At 34.4% G+C, this 21,805-nt stretch overlaps 1 protein-coding gene across 3 annotated transcripts in view; it reads right to left on the bottom strand.

The window, feature by feature from the left end:
- Positions 1-21,805, bottom strand: part of FSTL5 (follistatin like 5) — a 385,396-nt gene that overhangs the window by 76,500 nt on the left and 287,091 nt on the right. For all 3 annotated transcript variants that reach the window (XM_066186047.1, XM_066186048.1, XM_066186046.1), the window contains one exon: positions 10,019-10,185. In XM_066186047.1, coding sequence (XP_066042144.1) covers positions 10,019-10,185 — 167 coding nt within the window. The remainder of the gene's footprint in view (positions 1-10,018; positions 10,186-21,805) is intronic.

Below are 21,805 nucleotides of genomic sequence, written 5' to 3'. Positions count from 1 at the left end.
GTCAACATATAAAACTGTATTACTGAAATACATAATATGATCTTCTTATATATAGTACAATCTTACTTTGGAAGACTGAAATGTACAAAAGTTCTTTTTCTCTAGCTAACCCTTAGTTTCAATTACATTTTATTCCAATTATAACTCTATCATTTGATGTTGCCAAATAATCATAGAATCCATGTCAGAAATAAGGTCTCTATTAACACAGAGGGGTGGGAGAAAAAAAAAAAAGATTTTTCTTGCCTGACATCCTTTTGACATATCAATTGTTCGACAACCCCAGGTTAAACTTCAAAGCCTCTTTCATGAATGAATTTCTTGTCCGATGCTAAAACTAATGTGTATCATGTTAAAAACATAAAGGCAAAACAGGATTTCAGTCATCTTTCATTAACTATAGGTTACAATTTTAGGAAGTTCACAGAATTCACAGCACCTGCCAAATTGCTGAACAAAATTTCAAATATCTTGTAGAAAAAAGTTGCATGACATTGATATTTAACTGTGCCAGAGTACGGCAATTCTATTTGATTTCTCATTAACACAAACAGGTCTGTTAAGACAGACTTTTGCCTAGAAGAAGCCCAAATTCTATAAAAGAAGACATAGCATCCTCCCAGTTAAGTAACAGAACTATTTGAAATAAAATGCTTAAAAATGGACACACAAATCTGCTTTTAACCAGAAAAGATTCCATACACCAGATGAGAGTGATAAGACTGTTTTCTTTAATTAAGATACTCTGAAATGCATTTTCTATGTTAAAAAAATATTTTTCCTCTTCAATTAAGTATCTATATGCAAATGCTTATAATTTGAAAACATTACTATATTTCCCTTAGAAAGTTCTAGAAGAAAAATGTTCATCAGCAAAACCAAAACATATTTAGCAGGGTACTTTTGAGTGCCTGTAAAAAATCCAGTCACTTCTATCTCACTTTATCCATAAAAGTATAATAAAGAATGTATATTCAGTGATCCTCTGTAAACTCACCTGAAATTGCCTTACACATGGACAATTTTTTGTACCAAACCAAATTAGAAATAATTTAGAACTGTTTCAACTTCCATTAGGAAACCCTGTATTTTGTTTTACCTCTCCTTTTGAACAGATCAGTGAAAACGCTCTGGATGGATACAACACAAAATGGATAAAAAGGTTCTTGTATGCACCCAAAGAGAAAAGGTTCAGAATGTATACTTTTGAAAAGGATGCTCTAAGATTATAAATATAGTCATGTAAAGAACAGTACAAAAATAAAGAAGGAAGGAAGCATGCACATACATGGAGGTGTTAAAATTAACAGGTGAAAGAGAAATCAGACCGAGCTAAAGTAGATCTGATTAAATTTAGATATGAATGGACACATGGTGTCAGGCATATGAGTAGATAGATCACTGACCAGTTTGATTCAGAGAAATCTTAAATATCATAATTTAAAACTCATGGCAGATATATCCTCTTCTGTTGTTATCCAGTCAGAGTTCCCAGACCGATCAGACTTGGTCTAGATAAACAACTTGCTTCATGTTCACTTTTGCAAGTAGTGGTACCAATTGTTTTTCAGGTGGGTAGAAATTTTCTTCCTGAGTCAGTACTAAGGAAATGCCTTTGCACACTTCTGAAGTATTTTTTATAAAATTATTATTATTATTATTATTATGGAAAATATATAAATGCCAATTGAGCCAAGTTCCCAATAGGTAATTATGTCCTACCTATTGTAATATTTTCCTCCTGGGCTTCTTGTGATGGTGGGCCAGAGCGAGTTTTTCCATTTTTAATTTTTTTTTTTTTTTTTAATCTAAGGAATTGTACCTCTCTGTTCAATGAAACAGACTCCTGGATATCAAAGCATTTTTATTGCTGGTGATATGGCCCTCCTATTTAATGTACTATAGCAATGATTGGAAAGTCAGGACTGTGAGCCACAGGGGGCCATTATTAACAAAGCATCTTTCTCATGCTCTTAAGAAGTGACCTTTATGCTAGCTGTAGTGTAGTCTGGGCTGCTCTTTCAAGATTTCTTTTCTAAAATAATAACCTTAAAAGCTCAGTATTCTTCTTGTGTACTGTAAAAGCCTTTCACATAATTCTTCTGAAAGCTGTGAAAAGCATTAAGTCTACTAGGATAGCAAAACTACTGCAAAATGACCTGGGAAAGTAGAAGAAATAAATATGTAACTAGTAATGAAATTATTCAGAAATGATGATGTTTTTCACCCAGTTGATGGATGTATACAGCAGAAGAAGTGAGAAGAGTGAGTCTATAACCGTACATAAAAATCAAACTAAAATTTTTGATGAACTAATCAGAAATTAATAGCATAAAATGAATTTGCTACTAACATCAATACTGAATGCAGACATAATCTGCATCTTTATATAGATATGTGAAAAAGAACAGAGAAAACAGTGAACAGTGAACTGAAAGAAAAGCTGAAGGAAGAAAGATATTATTGGAGTGAAGAAAAGATGCTTAAAAAGTTTTAGAAGTCATATCATAACACAAAATATAAAACAGCTTTCCACTAATTTTGAAACACAGGGAAGATGGGCAAAAATGGAAAAAAAAAAAAAAAGTACGATAAAAATTCTGGTGCCTGGAAAAAAAAAAAAAAGGAGTAGGAGTTATTTGTAAATTCAAGCCACAAATGTACTTGATAGACACCTGGATGTGCAGCTATCCTGCATCAATCACCTGGATTAGCTTTGGGATGTTCCTAATACAGTACACTGGTCTAAGGTGCAGGATAGTACTACTATCCATTTGCCCAAATTCCATCTTTCATTATTAATTTTTGGGAAAGATGGCAGAAAATAAATTCTCCTGAAAAAAGATGGGAATTGATCAGTAATAGATGTGATTATTATACAGTGGGGGGGAAATATAGCTTTGGGACTTAAAATATTTTTTACACCTTCTATAGTTATCACACAACACTAATGGGCCTTGGAAAATATTATATGGCAGGTACATGCCCTCAAGTAATTGAACCAAGCATCTGTTCCTAGAGCTGAACTTGCAAGAACAACTAGTGTCAAAAATGGCTTTACAAAATCAGTTGGCATTAGATATGTTATTATTAAAAAAACAAGAGTTATGTGGAATGTTAAATTTTACTGAAACGGAGCGTTGTAATACCATTCACAATGCAACATCATCAATTGAATAAGCCCAAGCTAAAACGAAAGAAATCACCAATCAAATATCAGAGCTTTTCCAATCACTCCAAACCCAAGGCTAGCTTACTGGCTGATGTCCATATTCTAATCCTTGTGACTTGTGGGGTGGGGGCAATGGCTATAATGAAGATTGGGTTGATGATTGCGACTGGAGTTACATTTGCAATGATTGGGATAGCTATTGTACACTGTGTAATTGCTTGTGTCATTTTCCTGCTGTTTCTGTCTTTTCTCAAAACACATCACCCCCATGGACAGCCTGTGAAATGAAAAAAACATCCCAGGAAGACATTGTTTGAGCCACAGGGAGATGTAAGAGACTTAAAGTCGACAATTGCCTCAAATATTGTCAAGGCCACACAAGTGACTTGCCATAAGGTAAGTCACCACCATATGAACTTGAGATAAGCACAGAAGACAGAAATTTGCAACAGAAAGGTGCTTATTCCAGGCCTAGAGGAGCTGAAGCTTGGTTAACACATCCTGGTTAACACATCTGGACAAAAATTCCCAGTATGGCAAACTTTAGGAAAGGAAACAGCTGCTTATACACATGCCACCCTAAGTTATGGAAACATCTGTGCCCACCCATGGATACCAACAAATTGGACTATAAAAGTGGCACCTCCAGAATCACTACCGAGAAGACCAGGGTGAAGCAGGACCACTGGCACTCCTCTGGATCCACAGTGTGGTGATAATTTTTCTCTTGATCTTTCTCTCCTTCACTCCCACCCTGCTCTTTCCTATTTCTTTCTATCTCTGTACCTCATATTTACTGTTAAATAAATTCTATACTACTAATTTTGGCACATGGTCTCATTTGCATCTAAATTGAAGCAGAGGCACCTCTCAACAATCAGATCATAACAAGTGGAGTAGAAAAGAACAAAACAAAACTGGTATTCAACTCATGAAATACAAAAGTAAAGGTAGTAATGCATCCTACTTAAAAGAAAAACAGTGTAACAGATAAAGGGCAATTCAATACAGATAAAAATAGAAACATGCTGACTTTTATGAGTCACTGTTAATCAAATCCAACCACCTCATCAGAAAAATCAGTAGAAAATATCTGAGAGAGATATAACATGTTTAAGCATACATGTTAAGCATAATGTACATGGAAAACCTGTAACTAGGCTTTTAAAGTGAACCTCATATACAAGGAAGTTATACATATACAACTTTACATATATATCGTGGTTGTAACACACAAATTACCACACAGTAGATCACACACTGAAATTGCTGTACTGCAATTTACTAATTAAGGAGCAAAATAAGCTGATCAGGATCCAGATTCTGTACGGAACAAGACTCTCAGTTTTTCGCCTATGGCACTCAATTTGTTCATTCTTGGACTATGAGCTGCTGTCTTCCAAAAAGGACAAGGTTAGGAGTATCACCTCGGAAAGGAAGTAGGTTCTCGGGCTCCCTTCATGTCATAGGACCACTACACTTTCCCTCACACAAGCAATAAGACTGCCCATGGCAACACCTCAAGGAGAAGGAAAACCTCCTCAGGAATAAAACGAGCACGCAGAGCTTCCTGCAGAAAATCAGAAAGTCGGTGCTTTGACTGCAAGCAGGTATTCCCTCCTTTAGGACCTTCGAGAATAAAGAAATATATGTGACCTTTGAATATTATATGTCAAGGTTTAGGAATGATATTCCCTAATGTTTCTGCTGAAACCATGCAGAGTTTGATCACGCCCCCTCCCCCTGCAACAGGCTGGAGAGGAGAATTGAAAAAACAAGAGGGGAAAATCATGAGTTGAGGTAAGAACTACCTACTGGAAATAGCAATGAAATAAGACAACAAACAGTAACAGCAACAATACTAATGACAGATTTTACAAAAAGAAAAGAAATTAACAACTAATTTGTGATTGCTTATCTGCCCCCACAGAAACCATTCAAAACACCTGACTGCTCCCTTTGCTATGCATGTGGAAGGGAGCATTTCCCCTATTCCCAAAAAATGATGTGAGGTGGTAGAATACTGTCTGGTCCTGGACATGCTCCCTCCTGGCTACTGCAAAAATTCAACATGTCTAACCAGAACCAGGACACTATGCGGTTTTGACTATTAATTTTCACTTTCTTTAAATTTAAGTCCTCTAGTTTATATCCTAGCTTTCTGGAAAAAAAAACAAATTACTTTTAAGAGTTGTTTTATGTGATTTGGAGAAAAGATTGAAGAATATTTCCCTGAATATTTTATGGTTCACCTGGGATTCTGCCAGAAGTACAAACCCACATACACAGACAAACACATTTTTCTCAGACAGGGCATTCATTATTTCCAATCATTGTATTAAAGTCATAACTGCGCTGTAATAAGAACAATTCAAAAATGCATAAAGAGAAGCTTGTATGTAGGCCCATACTATCCCACGGGAGAAAACAATGTGGAAAGGAGTAATTCATGAGGCTCTCCTGAGATTTTTCTTCAAAATAATAACAGAGGGAACATAGAAATTGAAGCTGGAAGAAAAAGAAGAGGTTAGATGACTGGAGTCCTTTCTAGGAAAGGTGCTTAATGTTTAGGACAATCTGGAAGCCTTTCGGTCATCGGTTTCTAATCAGAACTGTACAGAATGGAAGGTATCATGTTCTTTAGAGAATGTTAGCTTTTATTGGCAGTCTCCATTACAGTCTTTTGGGTTGTGTTTTTTCTTCATGGATGAAGGGCAAATATATCATGAAGAAAATGCCACCTGCTACCAAAAGAGGGTCAGCTTTAATGCACAAATTAATTTTAACAAGACAAACAAATAAAGAGTTTTGAGAAAAAGGTAACCTATCCATAACTTCAAAAACCCCCTACATACTTTCCATGAAGGCAGACTAAAGAAAGGTATTATGAGCTTTTAGCAAAAAAAAATAGTTGAACTACACTATTTTGAAGTTACTGTTAAACTTCGCACATGAACAAACCATCTCAGTAGATCTTCAATAAATGTAAGAAAAAGCACTAAGATCTCATAAGAAAAGTATGACAGCGCACATGTATAGGAAAGAACCTGAAGGAAAAGTTGGAATAAAATATCAGAAAAACAATAAAGTAAAATAAGTTACAATGACATAAAAAAGTGAATGAATTAACACTAAAAAAGTAATATGTATTGCATTTGAGAAATACATCTGCTATTTTTCATACATGAGAATTATTATCTCTAATGAATAGTAGGTTAGATAAAAACAAGAAGAAAGTGGAAAGGCAAATATTAAATTTAAGATGCAGGATAACAACAAGGAAAAAAAAGCCTTTCCATATGTGTACTGAAATATCATTAAAATGTCCTGTGATATCAGCTCTGTAGTGAGTCACAGCACAATTATATTACAATTTAGGCAAAGTTTGCAGAGGCATATAATTTTTCATAATTTCACTCAGATGAGTGCTAATTATCCCTGCCTCCCATCAGTTTCAGTAAGAGAAGGATTAGTAGCAAGGTGCAGTACTTCTACAAATAGTAGTTATAAGTACCATAAGAAGAGTTGAGGTGTACTAAGGACTTTTAAAATTATCAACTGGATATTATCAGTAATGTTATTAGCACACACTTTAAAGAACATTTTAAAATATACTATTTAAATACAAATTTCCATTATCATCCTTTGAAAGTCAAACAGTATTTCTTAATATTTCTTTAAAATATCTTAGAATATACAAGACATTAGTCATTATCAAGACTCCTTTTTAGCCACTCCACAGTTGAGAGCATTTGAGATATATCTGTACACTTTCTGTAGAGGAGTAGAATTAAAATAAATAAATAAATAAAATAAAATAAAATAAAATTAACTATCAATTTCAGTTTAGACCTGCATTCCTTTCCTTATTGTTGCGTTTCTCCATTTGACAAAACACTAGGACATTATATTGTTCTGATTTTGTCCCTCCTCAAAGCAAATAACTTAATTCCTATTGAGAACGGGAGAGTGCAAAAGTTTAATTTTTAAGTATGAGCACTTTCTATGATTTACAAAATCACGTTGTCCCTACTGCTTAGTCTGACTGGTTTCCTATATATGTGTTGACTTCCAGTTATGTTGATCTTTGATCCATTTTACTGAAAAAACCCCAAAACTTTAACTATCTATCTACCCAGGTCAGTGTTTGCCTTGTCATTTTCAGAAAATTTACAGGTCTTTACACAACATTATTAGTCTTGAAATGCATAAATGTGGTTCTTGTATAACTAAGTAAATTAAGAATTCCAACAGTCAGGCAAACATCATTACAGTTTATAGTATAGCCATAGTAAAAGTTAGAGTGCACTGCCTCTGGGGACATCATATATTATACAAGGAGTATAGAATCTATAAATAAATAGAGATATCAAAACTGTGAAAACAGTGAAAAGTAAAATAAATTTTGAAGAAAAGAAGGACTGGGGACAAATCTAACTTAATGTCTTTCTCTCTGTTCTTTTGTTGTTTCTTCTTTTAATCCAGACACCACTAATTCTTTCCTCCTCCCTATTTTACTCTATCTGGAAAGACAGATGAATATCCCACATATATGTATTTGAGCTCTATTAATTTTAGTGCCTCACTTCATGGATATTGAATCTGACCTTCACTTTCTGTATTTGAATTGTTACTAAACTTTTAATATTAAGGGACTAAACTATAACATAATTTTTGCTTATGAGGAATGAGGTTCCTGTGGGCCCACTTCTCCGATTTGTCTAGGTTCCCCTGAGCGGCATCCTGTCTTTCAGATGTGACAAATGCACCACTCAGTTTCATGTCATCTGCAAACTTGCTGAGCGTGCACTTGATCCCACTGTGTGTGTCATTGATAGAGATGATGAAGAGCACTAGGCCAAAGACAGATACCTGAAGGACACCTCTTGTCACTGGCCTCCACTTAGACACAATGACACAGAGTTGTTGACCATAAGCTCTGACTCCATCCACCCATCCATCCAGATGTTGCATGGAACCATACTGAAGGCCTTGCAGAAGTCTAGATAGGTGACGTCTGTTGGTCAGATGTTGGTCCTGTCTTGTCAACCATTGCCATCACTGGATCATAGAAAGTCACCAGACCGGTCAGGCAATTGGTCAAGTCCTTCAAGATAAACGTGCTCCAATGCAGATGTTTTGGATTTCTGCTTCACCAAGAGTACCTTCTGCTCTTCCAGCTTGAGACTTACTTCTGCTGTCTCTTGCTCTTTTTTGTTCTCTAATCTCTCTCTCTCTTCCTGGCTTTTTATGCCCTTTTGTGAATGTTCTTTCAGAGGTTCCATGGGTGTGTCTGAGCAGCTGCCCTGCCTATGGCCCCTTGGGAGTGGCTGCATCCAGTACATGACACCCCCTGTCCTTTTCCCTGAGAGACCACACTGGTGGCCCCTGCTGCAAATTCCTGGGCGCATGCACCCAGCACAAGAACTTTCTCTGCTTGGTTTTATTTGTTTTGGTTTTTGTTTGTTGTTTGGGGTTTTTTTTTTTCTTACTCAAAATGTATGTATCCAACTCGGAAATCGCTTGCTCTTTTCATGTCTCCAAAACAGCCAACTGAACCTTTCAGTCTGAAGCTGAGCTGTTAGCTTCATCATTTCCATTCGTCATTTCCCTTTTATTTCTGTGTGTACAGATGCATTTTCCTTTTTCTATCAACAACTCATGCCAGCTATTACACTTAGAATTGATTAGTAAGAACTCCAAATAATGGTTTTGAACATCATGAATATTTACAGAAAGGTAACAAATGTTGCAGACAGGATCTTGTGGATATGGGCAAGACACTTTTCATTGTAAGTCATATGATTAATATCAAACTAACAAAAGCAATTATTATTTAACTGAGAACTTTTCAGATTATGTTGGGTTTATCCTAAGCCTCTCAAGGGACTTAAAACCATCACTCAAGAAAAATGAGCTTTTGAGCTTTGAAACTGTCTTTTATTTTACAAAGCACCACTGTGAGGAAGCTCAGTTTACCATCAGAACTAACAAAACCAGAAATATAAGAGAGATGATGTGTGGGAACAATTTCCACCTAAAAAAAAGACAAACTAGATATTTGATTGTAGCAATATTCCACACACATAACAGTTCAGGTAATTTCAGACTCACTTGGCCTAGACAGACAGCACAACTTCCAATGTAATAATTTGTCCACATTTAGAACTTTGCTAAAATGGCTAAAACAAAGAAAGCATACTCAGAAGCATATGAAATACAGATGAAAGCCTATTTTTAGTCTTGGAAGAGGATGTAATTCTAACACTCATTTTCTATTTTCTTCCATACTTTTAGGTCACGGCAATGTTAGGTGGCAAATGCCTTCCTGAGAAAAAATATTTATAAATTATACTAATATTCCATTTTTCATTCTTTGAGAAGTACCATATACACTGCTGAATATTTGGAGGAATGGGCAATACAATTAATTTTATTATGAAATATTTATTTTGGGAAAAATATATTTCTATTGAACTATTATAAAGAAGACTATTATTATGATCTGTATGTGAAAATATTCATGTCACAGGTTTCTCTTTTCCTCTAAATATGTGAAGACTGTACAATCCTGAATGTAAAATGCTGACTGTATTTTGGGCTGCAATTTAGCCCTCATGTGCTTTTATTGATTTTTTTTTAATGATTGGTCTGTGAAATATATTTTTTCAATATTTAACAGGGGTTCAAATACACAGCAAATAAAAACAGACAGAGTTTGCTGCATATTATTTCCACTTCTTTTCTTTGAAACATCAGGAATATGTAGCTTGTTATGCATCACTTTTCTATTATTTATGACAGGTTTTGCTAAAAAGATGTTAAATAGAACTTTCTGTTACTTACACTGATATCTTCCAAATCTAAGCTGTTCAGAATGACATTGTTCCTCTTCCAGATGATGGGAGGTCTCAGGGTTCCCTGGATGGCACAACTTAAGACACAACTCTGTCCCACAGTTGCTGCAGTGGTGCTTATTTTTTGATCTTCAGGCAGATTCAGCTGAACTACATCTGCAAAAAAAAAGTATTGCTTGTAAGACCAATGAGCAGGCAGTTTAATTTTTAATTAGCATGAACTTTTGTATACTGGTAATTTAACAATTTTAACTGGAATAAAAGTAAAAAGAACTCCCAAAAACTCCAGTAAGTTCAGTGTATTTCATATAAAGGTCAGCATGACATTTCAATTAAATTGACTGACAAGTATCAGCCTGTAAGAAGTAGCATTTAACATGAAAGTGAATTGCAGAGGTAAGACTGTAATACACATGACTGCATATCCAAAGTCAGACATTGGAAGTCATCTGACAGTTAAGACAGGCACAGTGGACTAGTCAGAACATTTATGCTGTATTTTCAGGCTAATTAGTTATTCATCCTTAGTCAATGTTTAAAAAATATATTAAAAATTCACACATATGTGATAGGAGTCCAGAACTTGAACCTTTCTCTGTTCATCTAAATACTAAATAGCTCCAAAATATACCCCAGAACTCATTGGGACACTTGCATAAAAAAGGATCATCAAACTGATGACACTTCATATGCTTCCCTCTTGTGTAATTGCCTTAATTTACAGGCTGATCAGCTGAGAGTTAGATATCCATTTATGGTGAGCCTTACTAAACACAACCTATTAAAATCCTATATTTGTAAGAATGTTGTCATATTAGACAAAAGAACTATATAGGAACTGAAGATCATCCAAATAAAAATTTTTCCACTCAGCTGCTAAAGCATGAAAAATCTCTATGTTCTTTATCTTTCCTTCTTCAAGTAACCTACAAAAGGCATCATGTGCCTATTTTCTTTTAATTACGAAAATACTTTCATGTAAGAGACATATTAACTCGTTCATTACAGGAAAGAAGGAATTTGTAAGGAAGCTAAGATTATCTATAGGTTCTTTTCAGCCTCATAAAAGCAATACTTTGTAATTAACACTTCCCCCCCCACCCTCTTTTCACTCCCCTCAAGTGCAAGCATTAGAAAAGCATGAAAGTAAGCTTAGCTGTTCTATAATTAAAGTAAATCCTTTAAAAATGTGATTAAAAAGACTAATTTTATACTTAGCTCCAGAGGCCCCCTGATTCTTTTCCTCTTTCAGAAGGAATGCTCTCCATGACTCAAATTGTGAATGATATTGCCCATCAAAAACGGCCAAATGAGACTGACCTTTTTTAACTAGATGCATTACCTGACAAAATGCGTTATGCTAAGGAAAAAGAAACATACCAATTAAATTGACTCTTCTGCTGTTTACTGTGCTTCTTAAAACTTACAGCTTCCTCAGAAGCACTTCAGCATCTATTGTAGGGGAGATGGTCCTTCAGTGACACTATCTTGCACACTTACTGAGACATATCTGCATGACTACTGAATGTTTCAAAATTTCTGGTAGCCAACTAACAGTACTCATATTTTGCTTTTTTACTGAGCTCACTATGCAACGATCGCAAAAGTGAAATAAAAATTCTGATATTTTATTTATAAATTTATATTATCTGTATATTTCAAAGTCATTTTTCAATTTAGGAAAGGCATGAAGGAGGGATCAGGAAATCAGCTGGTGTTATAGGGCTGTCTATGAAAACTGCTAACCTTCACATGATAAACTGACACAGGCAATTTAAATTCTAAAAGACTGAAGTATTTTTTCAATTAACTTCAGTATTACTATGGATGCCTACAAAAACAAGGCCAGCCACTGTTACAGATGTTTATAATTTTTCATTAGAGGATGACACTAGAAAAGAGAGCATCTATCAAATATACAGTTCAACATTTCCTACACGAGCAAAGATGATACTCTGAAATTGAAACTGAGGGGCTATCATTTTGGACACCAAGAGTTCAAATGTCTGGTTTTTCTTAAACTGTCTTGGTTTTAATAATAATGATAACCTTATCATAAATAATAATTAAGATAATGAAGATAATAAAAAGCCCAACAATAATAACAACATAGGATGATAACACTAATTTTGCTAGAGAAAGCTTCCAAAGGATTTCTGAAAAAAAACTGTCTTCAATACAATATATTGACATGCCATTTGCAATTTTTACCTCATGCCTATATCGTAACAAAAGGGCCAAATGCAGAATTTAAAAAAAAAAAAAAAGAAGAAAAAGTTGTACTACCTGGAACTAATCAATACACCAAGGTTACGTATTTTTTAAAAGTTGTGAAAAAACCCCCTATTTTAATAAATGCACTAGAATCACTGCTTTCCTGTAAAATACTGAACATTTAGGTAAAAACCTTCATAAACTATATAATTATGTATATTTATATTATTATTTAACACAAAAAAGGCATATAAGTTACATTATAGGTTTTCTTATTTTCTTGAGAGAAAACTACTGCACATATTTTCTTATTATTGGGGGAAAAGTTACCACCCAACCCAAAAAGCCCTAAGCTTAGAGGGCAGCACCTGGTGCAGAATCCTGGGCAGGTAACTCACTGAAATTCCTGTCCATTAACTGTCTGCAACCACAGTGAAAGAGGCAAAACACTTCTGGGGGTGGAAGTGCAGCAGTGTATGCAAAAAACTGTCAGGTGCACAGAGCAGCACTTGTCTCACAGTCCAGGCACCATGACATTCCCTTGGAAACATAAAACTTAAGCCCCGGAATTAACTGATGCATTTACCATCACTTCTTTTCTCCTTGAAAGAAATAAACCTGGATCTGAAAGCAAATACTCTTTTAACAGATACTAAAGTTGTGTCACTAAGAGATATTCCTGACTAGGATGACCCCTAGCTTTCCCTCCAGGTTGCCTCTGTAGATCAGTAACAAATGTTTGAAGTTTAGGCACACACATTTTGTCTATTTAATGTTAAATGAAAAAGCAGAGTAAAGGTCTACAAAAATTGGAAGCAAAATTATTTCTGTTTACTGAAACCATCCCCACATAAAAAAGTAAATATTGGTGGGCATTGATGACTACAGAGCAGTAATATTTTAAGTAGCCAGTAGAGACTACATTTTATAGCTTGCTATTTTTAGACACATGGATCCTCTACTATGGTGTACCATATTAATGAGTTTGTTTGTAACTCCTCCAGATGCAATATCAATCTGACATGCATCCCTGCTTCTTAATTATACAAGTTACAGGATACACTCTTTCAGATAAAGAGGAGAAATGCAAACAAAAAAGTCCAAACCAAAACAGCCCAAACATTTAAATAAGAGATAGAAGTATAGTTAGGAGATGAAAACAGACAACTGTATAAAAATATCTGGTTGGAAATAAAATAAAGCTATTACAAAATAGGACAAAAGGAGTGAAAGCGGAAGAAATATTAACTATTGGGAAGACATTAACCATTAACTATTGGGAAGAACTTTAACACTTTCACTGGAGAAAAGGAAAACTTACTGAAGAGGCTCAAAAATATCAAACATTTTAAACAACAAAGGAAAATCAAAGCCAACCAACCCCAAACAAGTAAATCAAATCAAAACTAATCATTTAAATACAAGAGATTCCTGCAGTGGTTGAGAGATGTTTGAAAGAGTTTGATAAATTCCCTGCCTGCTGAAGCCTTTCTACAAACTCCCCTACTCTTCATCCTGCTTTATGGTCTGGGGCCAAGTTCTTCTGGCTCCTCCCATCTTGAGTTTGTTACTGAAGTTATCACTGTAGTTGATCCAGCTCGAATTTATCTGTCTTTAAAACACATGAAAGAAAACTTTACACAATATTTAGGATTAATGAAGTGGAATATATCAACTAATCCATGTCTTTTCCTGAAAGACTTTGGTCAATATGTCTGTACAATGCAATTGCCATTTTCACCCAGATTTCATCTGCTTCCTCACAGTTGCCCTGTGAATGACAGGTCCACAACACTTTCTTCTACTCTGCTCTTTCCAGTAGATTGCTTCTCAGCCTAAAGTACAATTTAACTCTTAAGCAAGTATAAGAACTTGTATTCATAACATTAATTTTCATATCACTTTTACTGTGCCAGGCTTTAAGGTTATCCAATTACAATCTTTAAAAAAGTTTGCTTCCCAGGTGGTCTTTGGAGAGCTTCAATAATAACTCCTTCTCAAACTGGTATATTCCTGTTGCATTGAACCTTTATTATCTCCCTTTCATCCAGGTCATTATTAATTTTATCACTACTAACTCTCATAATTTTAGCTGACGAAACACATTCTAATATGTACACACCCCAAGTGCTTAACTGAAAATTATGAAAGCACTTTTTTTCTCTCATTGCTTCTCTTTATCTAGACTCTATGCTATAAACCCACTTTTGTCTGTCCTTCAGTTAAAATCTGATAAAATTATGAATAGTTTTTCTTTTATAATTTTCTAAGTACTTTCTAATATAAATATATTTGTGATAGCTTTCAAAAATATCTTCAGAACTTACTGAAATCAAATGCAAAATGACACCACTCCAACTGAATCAAGAGATACTGCAAATGATAATCAGTTAGATTAGAATGTAAGTGCTTGAATTTTCCAAGTTTAACCAAAAATGTAGTAATAAAAACTGAGAAAGGCAGGAAAAAGGAGGTTTCAAAGTTGACATGCTGCAAAAATATTCCAACAGCAATACAGATAAACAAATAATGGAACCTTATTCTAAGCATTGTTGTTTTCAAGAGTCATACATCTTAGGTTGTCATTCTTAGTATAAGTGAAGTTTTATCAATATTCTCGTAGGTCAACAGATAAAATTATATCATTGCATTTTTAAAAGAGAGTGGGGCAGTAGGGCTTTGTTAGGAAAATAACAAAGGTAGTCACAGCCATACAGTGCTTTGACCAACAATTGTCTTTTCTTAATCCTAAGTACATTGGGTCAATGTACATAACACAGAAGAGTTTGATGGTCTAAATTTAGCACATTTAAGGAAAGAGTTGTTATATTTGGATTTGAGTTTTCTGAAGAATAAAAGCAGGGCTATTTCAGTTCTTTCCCTATACATGAAAAAATCCAATCTCCAATTCCTTTGATGGCCCAAATGGCCTGTAGGGAACTGTACACAATCAGAAAAGTCATTTGGGTTCTTAGAATACCAAGTCAGGCTACCAGGAAGAGAGACACTGAGGTATATGAAATTTATTGAGGCTAAGTAGTTCCTTACTGTCTCTTAGGATTAGTAAAGAAAAATCACAATATCACTCTGAATAAAAGGTTTTAAAAGCTAAAATGTGTGAAAAGATGTTACATTTGTAGTCTGTGTATAGCTTCATAATTGATTATGTTGTTAAAGGGAGGAAGGGAGGAAGTTCTGACTCAACTGCAGACTGCCTTGGTTAATTTACTACCATTACCAAATGTGCAATTTGAACATTCTCGTTTGCTTCCATAAGTTCTGTGTATTTATTCAAAGCAGCCACAAAACTTTTCTAAGTCTAAACTAATGAACATTGTGCCAAATGGTACCCAATACTTAAAATTAAGACCACATCATTTATTTTGTTTGCCTATTTCAAATCTAATTTAAAAGAAAACAGCTTTTAAAACCAAGCAAAAAGCCTTTTGTCTATGAACTACAGTAACTCTATACTTAATGTATAACATTACTTGGTGGCATGATATAGCTTAAATGCAGCTAGGTAATGTGCCTTTTACTCTTCTGGCATGGATTCCACTTTCCTTAAAGTGACATAACAAAAGCTTTTTCATCAGTGTCATTTTGCTGCTCTTTTAGAGCAATTTTAAAATCAGCACACATCACCATTAGCATGACTAATTTTGTCATAATCTGCTGTATATTCTGCTTTGAACTTGTTGTAAACATATTATTCACATACTTAGTAGAATGTTTCAGTATGAAAAGTAACAGAACACAGTTCATGAGTGCCTGTTCTCTAAGATCTTATACCAGCAAATAAGTTTTTCTGTCCTCAAAATCCATTTAAAAGCACACACACACGTGCCAAAAAAAAACCAAACAAAAAACAACAAAAAAAACCCCATCAAAACCCAAAAAACTTAAAAACAAACAGGCATAAATAACTTATTCATGGCTCCTTAATGTTTAGCTGCAGAGCTTGCATTAAAGGTCAGGCAATTGTTGCAAAAAGCTGAAAGCTCCTAATGTTATAATTATCATTCATCTTTTGTCTTTGCGGACAAGAGACTTGAAAAACCTTTTTTTTTTTTTTTTTAAATAAAATATTGTAATTGCTCCTGGTTTTAGGAAGTCCTGTAGAAACCATCTCCATGAAAAAAATAATCAGAAAACGTGAAAGAAAATACAATAACTTCTGCATTTATTTACAGTACTTGCCAATGAAATTAATAGACAGGGACTGATATGTCATCCCAGGAAACATTTATGTTATTGGAGAACTTAAAGCTTCTCTGAAAGACAAATGTGAACCCCAAGGTTTCGGTTTCCTCTCACAAGAACAGAGTATATTTTATTCAAGTATCTAGAAACATTGAGTGCTTCCTGCTTTAAACGCATGAAGGAAAAAGTAGAATATATCAGCTGACCTCCTGCTTCAGTGATTTTAGCATCAAATTATTTTATTACTGAAACAGCTTATCTTCTTTTTAGGACCAAAAATTACTAGAGAAGCAAATATCTTTAAATAAAATTCTTAAAAATAGTTTGAAACAGATAAAATTACTAAATAAATCATATATTATTATATTTATGAGAAGTTTATAGATGTGTGTACTCACAAAGTGCTTACCATTGAAGCAAAGTCTATGTTATTTAATGGTTCTTTGAAGAAGAAGAAGAATGACTGTAGACTGTGACTGTAAGAAGTAGCTGAAGGACTTTTGGATTAATGGGCTGCAAGTTCATTTGTCAAGAGAGAAACAGAGAAGGGATGATAAGCAGTTCTATCAACTGTGTCCCCTCCACCAGAGAAAAATTCAAATCAATGATTAGGAATTCTCTGGAAAGCAACCAAAAGCAAATAGAACCCGAAATAATTTTGCTCCATGATTTGTAGACATGAATACTATACGCAGCTCTGTGTCCTCTGCAAGGTAGATAAAAGCTCAGAGGAAAGGCAAGAGTGATCAAGGCATGGAGCAGTTTAAACATAAATTCAAAAAATCAGAAAGTTTTGAGTTTTTATTTTAATAAAATGATGCAGAGAGCTTCAAAAAAAGTCAGCAAAATCATGGTTGTCATGGAAATGCCGGAAAAGCTTATTGATGGTTTATTGTTTAACACTGGAAAGTCATCAAAATAAGTTAGAGGCAAGGTTCAAAGTGAAGGACAATAGTTTGAAGTGATATATCTGAAAAAAAAATCTTTTCCAAAGGTTATTATAGATTCCAGAAGCTTACATCTTCTTTGTGCAGATCACACAAACACTTGCGACAAATTATAATGATATTATTCTTACACTTTTCTAAACATCAGCTCAGGTTCATGGTTGAAAGAAAGCATTGGACTGGCTGGACCTGGGACCAATACAGTTGTTTTTATAGTGTTAAGGCACATTGCTTAATTTTACATGGAAATCACCCAGGAAATGGGATTTCTAAGTTTTCTTTACAGAAAAAAAGCTGAACTGTTAGTTCATTTAGTAAATTAATCAAACATAATTTTAGGTATTTTAACATTTTTAATGAAACAACTAAATCAATTGCAATGCAGTTGAATTAATAATCAGGGTGTATTACCTCTTGAGAATAATTTTCCCCTCTAATATTTTTAATTGATTTTAATAGGATTTCTTCGGAATGTCTTTGCTCACACATTGCTGTTATTAATATTTTTTAAAAAGTTAAAAAGTAATCATTATTAAAATCAGCAATTATCACTTTTTGTTAATTTCAAATTCACAAACAGATTAAGCTAAAACAAAATTTCCAAGCTCATTACACATGTGTTTTAAATTTAATTCTTACTTTAATTTAAATAGTTTTACTTCCTATGTCCATTGACTCAAACTCTACCTCATTTGTGTTTCACACAAGTGTGCACAAAATCCATATATATTACTTCTTGCCTTATGTTCTTGTACCTGTACTACAGGAATACTATGCATGTCTTGAAAAGTACCACTACTACATTTGTTAAGGATATTTACAACAGTGCAAATGAAGGGTCTACCCTACAGACTGTGTTGTTCTGAGAACCCTGTGAAGTTGCATTCAACTGTTACGAGGACTTTTGCAGCCTAAGGGAAAACCCAGGCCAAGAAAAATCAACTCCTGATCTGTACAGCTTCAATGTCTTCCGTTGCAAAGGAAATCAGATATTTACTCCCATCGTGTCAACAGCCTGTTTATCACAAGCTATTTCTCAGGAATAAGCAAAACAATCCAAACTATCCTGATTCACAGACAACTTCTTTCTCCTCATGAAGAAGAATGGAATTCCAGCTTCTATGCCTTTAAGTGTCTTGTGGCAAAAGTGAAGTGGCAAATAATAAGTTTCTCTCCCTCCTGTCTCTATTATCATGTCTGCAGACAGCAACTGTCTGCCCAACCTTAACATATCCTCTCAGTATGTTCTGTAACTGATTTCACGCACCATTCAGTGAATCCTAAGGGAAATTTCAAAGTTATTGTGATGGGTTAAAATATGATTTGATGCATGTTACTGGAATTGCTGATCTGAAAGGAGTAAAATATGGGATCCCAGGTTTATATGCATATATAAACTTGCGACTTTTATAGATTCAATATTCCAAGTTAGACAACAAACTATTTCTAGCCTATAAAGTTGCTGTGAAAGTTTATCATAAAGTATGTTTAGAAAAGAATCTGTGAGTAAATGAAATAAGAATTTTCACATAACCTATTCCCATTTTTAGACTTAGATCCCGTTTTAAAGGCTACATTTAAGATTAGCAAGATATAGTTAAAACACTTGTACATAAAAATATTTCCAAAATAACAAAAACCACAACAGCCCAGAAAACATGGTAAGTTCTCCCAAATAAAGTGATACATTACTGTTTAAGAAAATATGCCAAATTACCTATTTCTGTCATACCTGCCCTGAGATGTGATATCACACCCACAGCAATGATCATTTGTATGGATACACATGATTAATGACTGTGCATACATAGCATTTCAACATTTTCTGATACATTTTCTTAAACACAGTTGCTCTTGCAGCAATAGCTACTTTAAATTTTTTTTTTCCAAGGTAAGCGAAGAGTATATGCTAAAAATGACCTGCACAAAAATAAAGCAGAAAAAAGATCCAGCAGATCATAGAGCACTATTAGCATGTGTACTTCAAATAAGATATAGTAGAATTTAAAAAAAAAATAAGGACTTGTAACAAATTTTCTCATTTACTGTTCAACATTTAACAGTTTACACTTATATCCCTTGTAAATTCAACAGAGAATATCTGTCTTTGTTCAGAATAGGGAGAGTAAGATGACTCTCCACATCAACACTAACACTGTCACTAGAAAAATACTGGCTGTGCTTGAGTTTGAGATATTTTCTTTCAAAACAAAAAAATAGTTCTTGCTATGCTAGTGTCTCTTTAATAACAACCACTGCAAAATTGGACTCTGTCAGTTTTTAAAAAATAACAGCAGAAAGCATATCAGGTATTGATGCAACAGGGATATTAAATTTATTCTCAGCACTCTTTAGTGGCATTTCAGTGCTTAGTTTTCTGAAGTTAGTGTTTTTAGATGCACAAAGTTGAACTTGAGTTCTTCCAAAACTGGTGTCCTGAGTCTTGGTGATGGTGGTGAGAAAGGTATTTAAGATATATAAAAGATGAAAAAAAACCCAAAAAACCTACAGAAGAGAGGGGGAAAGGCAAATAGAATTATACTAATTGAAAAAAAATTAAAGTTACTTAGCCTAAATGAAATTTTGTATTTCGCTACTGACATGATCTATCCTGTTTCTTCTTGAGGACGAGCATAGTTCATTTCTGCCAAATGTAATGCACCACTTCCAAAACACCTCTCTAGTTTTGCTGATAACATCACATTAACACCAACTTATGCACATCACCAAGTTCCTGAAAAGCTTCAATTTGATACTTCTGTGCATGCTGTCAGTTTCTGTGCATTTCACCAACTCCTCCGGGATATATTTCTGCGCACTAGAAATGATCTACACTAAAAATACATATTTTAAAACATATTTTTACAATTCTTCCTGTAGAATCTGGAAATGATGACTACTATAGTGACTGATCAGATAGAAAAAAGTAAAAAAAGATATGACTGCTTTCTACAGTCACTGTAAATATATTCATTAAACTTTAAACCCTACGCTGGGTGTGTCATTGATCTTGCATCATGGGGATATATGTAATTGCACAGATATCACTGTTCAAATTAAGATTATATTTAGTTATTAAAGGGAGAAAATGTCCAAGAAAAGGCCTTTATTTTCCTTTTTTTCTTACTTATGTTACTTCAGTTAAATATTGGTCTGGTTTAGTTGGTTTCAAAAAAATTATTCTTACCATTGCATTTATTCATTTGAGTTTTGGGTTATTTATAAATTTAGTAGCTTATTTTTCAGTTTTGGAATTATGTAGACGGAAACAAGTGCTACAAAGAGATCATTCTGCTGAAGAGAATACTGAATGTTCCTCTGATGTACCAGGATCTGCAATGAATGGAAACAAAAACTTCACAGAATAGTGAGGAAGAAATGCAATGAGGCCAGATCAAGTGACAGATTTCCAAAACTGGGATGTGCTTGCAGCTGGGAGCAGGCTAAGCAAGGCTTCTAAATGGCCCAGCTGAAGTGTAATTCATCAAGGTAGATAAAACTCTTAAAACCAGAATACTTTTCCCCATGGAAATTCTTAAAAAATACTTATCATTTCATGCCATCTGTTCCATTAAAAAAAAAAATAATAATAGCTTCAAAAACATCTCTCTTCAGGTAAAAAAAGAAAGAATATATGAAAATGACACCTCAGAGAAAGAAAACCAGGAGGCTGACAGCAATGACCGGAAGTGTTTATCTGCAAATGAATAATCACACCTATTTATATATGTACACAACCTCACAACAGATTTTTCTAGTTAAAATCAGTATTTTGGCAGCTCCTCTGATTTACTTCAATTTAAAAACTGTTAATAAATCTTTGCTTTTTCTTTAGCTCCTTTTCCAGCTACACAGAATCTCAGATGCATTTTGACTAGTCTGTGCTTTTTTCTTTCCCTCTCCCCACCCCTTCATTTCATCTCTTCTTATTCTCATCTTTTATTTCTCCCCAGTTCTACTTCTGCTTTTGTTTCACTACCTTACTATTAATGTCCACTGATCCTGTTAGTTCTTCTTGTCCCTTCTTAAATACATTCAGATATACATTTTAAGCAATAGCTCTAGATCCTGAAGTGAGCATCAGCTGGCTTTTATTACATCTGGAACTGACTTGGCTTCATCACTGGGTGAGGGAGGGGAGGAGGGTTCACAGCTATGCCTACCTTGTGGCTTGGCAGCACAGCTTAGAGTGCTAACCCATTAGAGTTTGCAGGTATGCACCCTAACCACTTCCTGCCTGAATTCTGGGAAAGATGTGTCTGTTCCCAAATGCACATCTCCTCCTGTAAGGCAAGGTGGAAGCTGTAGTGCTCTAGTAAGTATGCTGGTCTAGACAACAGGGAGATTATGCCAGCAAACACTTCAGCTCTCATCCAACAATTTATCTCAGATATTTTGTTCAGATTTAGATC

The sequence above is a fragment of the Chamaea fasciata genome, unplaced genomic scaffold, assembly GCF_029207755.1.
Source record: "Chamaea fasciata isolate MVZ Bird 193981 ecotype frontalis unplaced genomic scaffold, bChaFas1.0.hap1 SCAF_6, whole genome shotgun sequence".
NCBI classification, from domain to species: Eukaryota; Metazoa; Chordata; class Aves; order Passeriformes; family Sylviidae; genus Chamaea; species Chamaea fasciata.
Note: the sequence above shows the minus strand (reverse complement) of the source record. Positions and strands in the feature narration are given on the sequence as shown.